Source organism: Octopus bimaculoides, chromosome 3, assembly GCF_046866305.1.
Source record: "Octopus bimaculoides isolate indiv1 chromosome 3, ASM4686630v1, whole genome shotgun sequence".
NCBI lineage: Eukaryota > Metazoa > Mollusca > Cephalopoda > Octopoda > Octopodidae > Octopus > Octopus bimaculoides.
In genome coordinates, this window is record NC_142930.1 from 136839257 (window position 1) to 136847646 (window position 8390).

Below are 8390 nucleotides of genomic sequence, written 5' to 3' on the forward strand. Positions count from 1 at the left end.
ACAACAAATGCATCCATTAATAAATATACGAATGTATGCACACACACATACACACGCATCATCACCACCACCACCACTACCATTCACGTACACACATGCATATACCCGTACATACACGTAGTTTGATGCACGTGCACAGACTTATACACACACATATAGATATGTATGGATAGTGAACCTACGAAGCTCGGAAGAATTTGTCTGACCCCAATCTCAATTTTTCTTTCCGCAACTATATTTTTTTCTGTCCCACTGCTTCAATTTCATCTCTCTCTCTCTCTCTCTCTCTCTCTCTCTCTCTTTCTCTCTCTCTCTCTCTCTCTCTCTCATTCTCTCTCTCTCTCTCTCTCTCATTTCCTGTTCTTTCAGGCTTGCTTTGACTATCTACCTACCTACTTACTTACCTTATATATGATTGCCTTTATCTATTTCCCTCCCATCTCTCTCTCTCTCTCTCTCTCTCTCTCTCTCTCTCGCTAACCATATTTCGGCCAGTTGTTTGTTTTACATTTACACACTAACAATTACAACATATAATTTATACGTGTGTATGGACGGATGTGTCTATGTCCATATTGAGAGAAATTTATGCTTGCCGAAAGAGTGTATGGGTTAGTCATATCTACTATTTCATCTTTTATCTCAAATATATGCTGACTGATATTTTATAGTCTTCATTTCCATTTTCAGACAAATTCCACTCCTTTCAATTAAAATGCGATTGTCCTTTGCCGTGTAACATGCTTCTATTCGATCCTTCAATTTCATATACCGCACATTCGGAAAATAAAGTTAGTAAATTGATTATGGATCCACGTATGGCTGACGTGAAGCAGAAGCTTATAAATGCTAAAGAAGTGAAGCACAGAATGGACGCTGGATCAATCTCGGAATTTCGAAATATGCTCCTAAATTTCAATGCATCAAATGTAGCCTTTCGAACGGTGATGCTGTACAAACTTGAAACGACAATTAAAATTAATTTAGCCATTCTTCAAAATATTTCCAAGAAAGTGGAGAAAGTGTATGCTTCAAAACTGTTCCTGATTAATTATCAGATGTACTTAATAGAAAAGAACTTTGAGCGGCCGTGGGAAGCCATAGCTGAACGGACGTTCCACCACGTCAGTTTTGATTTTTTTAATTACATTTACACACTGAAAAATATGTTTTTGAAACTGGATGAATTTATAAACAACTCTAGTAACCAACGAGCTTCTGAAATGTTAATCCATAATATCAAAATGAATATTGAGACCAAACTGAACATGGTCGAAAAAGCGGAAGGCAACTTTACAGAATATTATCAGTCGTTAACAAGCGGAGTAGGTATATTTCGTTATAGATATCTTAAAGTACCGAGAAGTCATAACTTTTATGCTGTTCCTAAGCAGTTACTAACCATCAAATTAAACCAATCAAAAAGTGATTATAGCCTTAGATTGAGTAATACACTAATTAGTTTAAAAGAATGTTTGTTTAATTTCTCTGATATGTTGGATACAAGAGATACTGGATTTAATTTGACAAAATTTACGAAGGTCTCAGACAAATTTATTCACTTGTCCAAGTTATTTAATTCCATTAAAAGTGTTTTCAATGGTTATACTACAAAATATGCTCTTGGAATTATCAAATCAAAAGCAGCTAAATTACAAACTTCATTGACTAACATTCGGCAAATTATTAACGATATGAACAATTCTTTCACCAGTCTCCAAATTGAACAAAAACATCTAAATCTTACGTCATCACAAAATGTTTTCGCTGTCTCTTCTGATATCATTAGATACTTGACGAACACATCAGTAACGAAAATATCTTTGGCAGCCATATTGCACTCTCCTAACCACGTTTTGAATATGATGAACCTGCAAGTATTTATGGAAGAACTGCGTGAACGTAATTCTTTGCTCCATTACAGCTGGACTAAACTCAACGAAACTGTCGCATTGCTCTGGCAATGTATCATTCAAGACCGTGATTCCTACGCTTACTATGAATATGCTAATTATACGAAATTCTCGCTTCCTTTGGAAAATGTAACTTCAGAACTTCACGACGAGTATGCTGACTATCAGGAAGGTAGCAATGTGGCAAAAATGTTTGGCACCATTGACCGCGATTTTTTTTACAGGCACAAAACAGTAAAAGAATATGTAACTAAATTCAAAGAAAGAAACACAATAAACGATTTATTTGTAAGGTAATTTATTTATTCTATTGATGTTGTAATTATATGGATTTTTTATCCACTAACCTTTCAGTCAGTTAACAATGCTAGTTCAATCTACATTGAGTCTGTCTCGCAGAAATGTGTGCAATAAACAAAGCCAAATTGCCCGACCTTCATTAATTTACTAACCGGCAATGTTATATTATTCTTATTATTTTTAGAGAAGGGTTGAGCCCCACAAGAATAAAGCAATGCCTCCACCCTTTTATATCTATTTTCTCTCTGTTGGAATGGCTTATTCAGATTTTCTTTTCTCTACAGACTCAATAGATAACAGAATGTGGAAGGCGTGTCACACAATGCAAAGATTAAAACTTTTTCGATCAGTATTAGCTGATAACACTAGGCAACAAAATTTTTGCTACTATCAGACGAAATGGTGCTCATAGGTAATTTGGGAGCACTGATTCCGAATCTGCAATTATTTTTGTTCTAGTACGTGACGTTTTTGCGCCATCATCATTATACTGCTATCAAAATTACAATAATGTGAAAATTCATAACAAATAAAATGAATGTTATGTTAAGCGTAAATTAAAGTTATTCGGTATAAGAACAATAGCAACTAGGTGGACAGGTAGCTCTAAAACCAATAAAACACAAAACAAAAGTGTAAAGTAAATTTTATTAGTTTTATGTTTTTCAAAAATAGCTTTGATGTCTTCTTTTACGCTTATGTTGCATTCCGTTTCTCGTTCTAAAAACCAGCAGTAGTCCGTCTGCATGTTTGGTGTAAGTCTGCCACTATAGCGGCTTTCTAGCTCTTTGATTTGTTGATGAAATCGTTCACCATGTTCATCGCTTACATCACCCATATTGGGTGGAAAAAAGTCAAGATGAGAGTGGAGAAAATGAATTTTTAGAGACATTCTTGCCCAAGTTCCTTATAAGCTTTCAAAAATCATTCACAATTGTAACGTAGTTAGATGATATTTCATTTCCAAAAAAACATTTTACAAGAGAAACAAACTTTTCCTATGCAGTTTTCTCTACCGGGTTTAATTTTTCTTGAAAGTCCTATCACAAATTAGTGTGCGAATTTCTGATCCATTAAAAACACCAGCTTTGATCTTAACTTCACTCTTGCTACAAACAAATGTTTCGGAGACATTTGAATCCTTCACTGTCTTAATTCATGGCCTTAACAAAATTCTTAAAGAAGCCAAGTTTAAGAGAGGAAGGTAAATTTTCTGGGGATCAACTACAGGGGTATATTTAACGTTGTATCTCTCTGAAGTGAAATCACTTCTCTTTGGCCACCCTATTTGATCATAGTGATGCTTGTCATCTCTGCTGTTCCAAAGGCACAAAAACGCACTGATGCTTTGTATACCCTATTTGCAACCCAAGAAGCAAACCAGTAACTTTTAAGTCCCCGCATATATTCCACTTGTGCTCAGAATATTTAATCAAGTGCAAAATTTCATCCATTAATTCATAAGTTTCCTTTAATCCTACAGCATGTGCTAGTGGTATTGAATGTTTTTGATTGCCATTATGCAACAAAACAGCTTTTAAGTTTGCTTTGCTGGCTGGAATCTCCATTCTTCAGGATTATGTCCGTACCCCATCTCACGTAGGAGTCCTTCAACATCACAACAAAAACAAATGCCATCTTTCTCCATAAAAAAATTCATACAATTCTGTATGCTGTTTTCGAAAATATGAGCATTTTACACCATCGTGTAAAAGATTCTATTGTTTCAACCTGGAGCCCAGTAGTTCTGACTTTTCTTTTGTTAAACCCAAGTCATTTAACCTAAATAAAGTTAACTTAATAAATGAGGAACTTTTTGTGAAGATCCTGGTTCATCAGAGTGATCTGCTGTATCACTCGGCACGCCTTCAACTAGTTTTGTCAAAAGATGAAAGAAGTTCTGGAATTGGAATATTTTCAGCAGCACGAGCAACTAGTTCTAAAGCTGAAGGGCAATATGGATAAACAATCTTGGATTTGTTCTTTTTGGAGAAACCTGAGATGTTAGTTAAGCAGAAATAACAATCGGTATAGTGGTTTGTTGGTTCGCGACATATCATTGGTACTGCAAATGGCATACTTTTCCGTTTACCATTCAGCCATTGGGTTAGTGCTATATAGCAGTTTTTGCAACAAACATGAGGCGCCCACAGTTTATCTTGATCCCAATTTTGCACCCAATGCAAAGCTTGTAAGCATTTTAAAATTTCTTTGTAAGCTTATTTCTCTGATTTTTTGGCGTAAATTTTCCACACACGTAACAAAAGGTGTCCGCGTGATTAACACAAACTTTTCTGCTCATCATAAATACATACAGTAATAACCTAAATCAACACTCAAGGAAGCCTGTCAGTAAACTAAAATATAAAATTAATGAAGTGTAAAATTTACTGTAAAACATCAAAATATATTTCTCAAAAAAAATCATTAAAATTATTATAGAATGTACTGAAGTTATGGCTATCACGAAACAACTTTTTCCATCTCTAAATTTCAAACATTGATCACTTTAATAAATAACTAAACTTACTACTAAACTACTTTTCATATAACCAGGTTCTCTTTATTTGACGTACTTTGTTTTAACAGCACTAGCAGTTATCAAGAAAAGGGAATCTCAGTGGCTTACTATAACCTAATATCAATAGCCTACCGTGAGGAGAACTTTATTATAATTACAGCGATAACAAAGTAAAATAGATACATTTCCCTCTATCAGCACTTATTTTTGTTTCAGTGATGAGTATATGAATGAAAATCGAAAGCAAATAGCCTATTACTTTGTCAATATTATCAATTGGTTGAAAAATCTAATGCTGTGAATAACTAAAAAAAACTGCACGTTCTGTCTGAAAACTTATGTTAGATTTGGATTCAGCACCCTAAAAAGTTTAAATAGCAACAATTTTTTTTTTTTTTTTTTTTGCCCAGGGTAATTTTTGAATTCAGTCAGCCTTTAATCATAACAATTAATGTGAATTGAATAAGTTTCCCAGTGCTCTTTCTATAAAATATGTTCTGTCTAGCATAACTTTTTCACAATGTCGCTTACTCAAAAAGATAAGATCAATATAGTGCTTTTTACGCTGTTGTTTTAGATAGATACTAGTCATTTACATTTAGTAAACTTAATCTGTCTCTCGATTAATACCACCACCTAGCCCATGAGCACATTTAACTGTGTTCACTCTATTGCAAGCATTCAGACCAGGTTTCCTATCTGAGCAAAAATTTCTTCTTATCTTCTTAAGAGATTTAGAAACTCGGAAAATGGTCATGATCAGCTTATATAAGGAGTGATTATTTAATCAACATTTCTTTTTATCATACTTACGATTTCAGGACTTAATAATAACCGAATATAAAATCTTTTTATAATTTTGATGATAAAGCTTTCATCTTGGAGTTATTCTGGGTGATGTTTAGCTCCAAGTCAGCTCCGTTTGAACTAACCAATGGTCAAAGGTATGTCTAGCTGTCGTGGTTAATCCGTCATTTCTTTCGAACACAATGTGTCCAGGGCTACATCATCCAATGCACTCTTCTTCAATGACTGCGGTAAGATATCTGAAACAGATTACCTATTTCAAGCAGGCCGAGCGACTACTTACAAGCTCCCTCGTAGGCTGGTAAAACTCAGCAAGATGAAGAGGAGGAGGTTGAGAATGATGATGATGATGATAATAATAATAATGATGACGATGAGATGACAATGACGATGAAGACGTGGTTGAGGAAAGGGAGAGAAGAATGATGATGATGATGATGATGATGATGATGTTATATTATTTTATGTTTTAGTGAGAACATCCTTGAAATTGCGTTTTTCTACAAGCAATTAAGTTACGAGATCATCACTGACCAAGTGGCCTACGACTTCTTTTCCCTTATGTGTGAGTACACTTATACATTTATAAAACCTTATCAACGTTGTATCATTTCATTTTATTTACCTACCTTAAGCCGTTGAATGGTACACACATCTTCCCATTTACCTACCCCGTTCTCTCTCTCTCTCTCTCTCTCCCTCTCAAATATTAAGCCTTTGTACTTAGTTGCTTATGATTATTACAACTAATAATTTCTCACCCAGTTGCCGAAGCCCGCCTTACCCCTTCCAAGCAGGTTTCTGATCAGACATTCAAACCATGTTCGTCGTTTCTTCTTTAGGGAGAACGGGAGAAATAATGTACGCCGGATTAGATTATCCATTAGGTGCGCTTTGACGAACATTTCGTGGCTATTTATAGCAGGTCGAATGACCACTAAAGTATTACCGCTTGACTTAGTAGTTTGGATGTTACACGCAAGATCATGACTGGTGCGTTGTGTTCTTGTGCAAAACACTTAATTTCCCATTGTTCCATTTCGCCCAGCTGTAAATTAGCAAACCTGAGGCTGACTGGTGTCTCGTTCTAGAGTAGTGCTGTGATGATGGTTGATACCACGAGTATCATTTTATTCTCAATAATCTGTGAGTCAGTATCTATGCGCTTGTGTGTGTGTTTAGAATTCAAGTTTTATTTTCATACTTTTCACCATCATCGTCATATTCTTTTTCCCCATCATCATCGTATCATCATCATCACATATGAAAGTATTCTTTTATTCTTTTCTTATAACTATTTTCCTTAACCATGAACATTTTTGTTATTTCAGGTGATACTGGAGGCGCTCTTGGTCTTCTCCTTGGATCCAGTATTTTAACTATATTTGAACTAGCAGACTTTGCGATTGGATTTTCCTTTCAGAAATTATTAGCGAAATTACTGATGAAAAAAAGAGTTGAAAACCTGTAAAACTCTTAATCTGTTATTAATCACGTCTTTAATTTAATACTTGACTATGAATATACTAACTAGCTATTATCTCTGGATCTCAAGCTACTATCATGCTACAACTTCGAACTTCACGCTTCTAAACCGAAAGTCTTGATATAGCAGACTATCGTTAAAAAAATTCTAAATATTCGAGTAAAAATATGTTTAGATGAATATCGTAATGCTTTTAGTGGCGAAAGATGTTTTGTGAAATATAATTTACCAATGCAATATGTGTACAGTAATATAACAGAGAAATTTTAGTGCTGAAATTAGTGCAAAAAAATACTTGAAACTATCACAGATCCTTCATTTGCATAATTGAGTTTTGTCAGATGAATTAATAAACCTGAATAATTCAACATTTTCTAATGTTTCTTGTTTATAAATTTAATGTAAATTTATTTGAAGATCTCTTATACGTAATATTGGCTTCAAATTTTGGCACAAGTCCAGAAGAGGGATTAAGTCGACTACACTAACTCCAGTGTTCAACTAGTACCTATTTTATCGACTCCGAAAGAATGAAAAGCAATGTCAACCTCAGCGGAATTTGAACCCATTATATAACGACGAAAGAAATACTACCGAGTATTTTGACCGGCGTGCTAATGATTTTACCAGCTAGCCGCCCTACTCTGATATGTAATTTTAAAACACTTCAATAATAAATGGAGTAGTTTTGAGGAAGCAGTGTGTGATATTACTTTAAAGAGACTTGTAGGGTTCTGACCTTACCCAACAATTCACTTTAGAGCTTCAGTATTTAATAATCTTTTATATTATTTATATCGAAGCCATGGATGTACATCTCGAATTAGTCAGCATTCAGAGAGATTTGGAAAAGTTATGAGGTGTGAACGTGAATGTTAATATCTTCTTCTGGTAGAGACATACCCAGATGTCGCCAAAGCCGTGTTTCAGTTTGAGCAATATAATAATTTGAGTAGATTTATAAAATAATGGTATGAAAACTCTAGAGCATTGTTGATTTCCAGCAAGTGATAACTGTGTGAAAATTCGGTACACAAAATATATTAAATTTACCACTGGAAAGCGCTAATTAAATAATCTGAAATAGAAACTGATACGTGAGGAAATTATCAAACCAAAATTATCAACGATGATATAAAAATATACATACATACATGTGTGTCCACGTATACACAGATGGTGAAAACACATACTCACATACACGCACGCACGCACGCACGCACGCACGCGCGCATGAATATGTGTATGTGTATACACTAGTATATGCATGCAAGCATATATGATGGTTAGATAGATAGATAGATAGACAGACAGACAGACAGACAGACAGACAGACAGACAGACAGATAGATAGAGAGATAGA

At 34.6% G+C, this 8390-nt stretch overlaps 1 protein-coding gene across 2 annotated transcripts in view; it reads left to right on the forward strand.

Moving 5' to 3' along the window:
• LOC106880211 (uncharacterized) overlaps positions 1 to 7399 on the forward strand; it is a 137410-nt gene extending 130011 nt beyond the window's left edge. For both annotated transcript variants that reach the window (XM_052966131.2, XM_089349711.1), the window contains exons 9-11: positions 691 to 2206; positions 6015 to 6106; positions 6873 to 7399. In XM_052966131.2, the coding sequence (XP_052822091.2) occupies positions 691 to 2206; positions 6015 to 6106; positions 6873 to 7012 (1748 nt within the window). In that variant the 3' untranslated portion in view covers positions 7013 to 7399. The remainder of the gene's footprint in view (positions 1 to 690; positions 2207 to 6014; positions 6107 to 6872) is intronic.
• Positions 7400 to 8390: the final 991 nt, after the last annotated feature.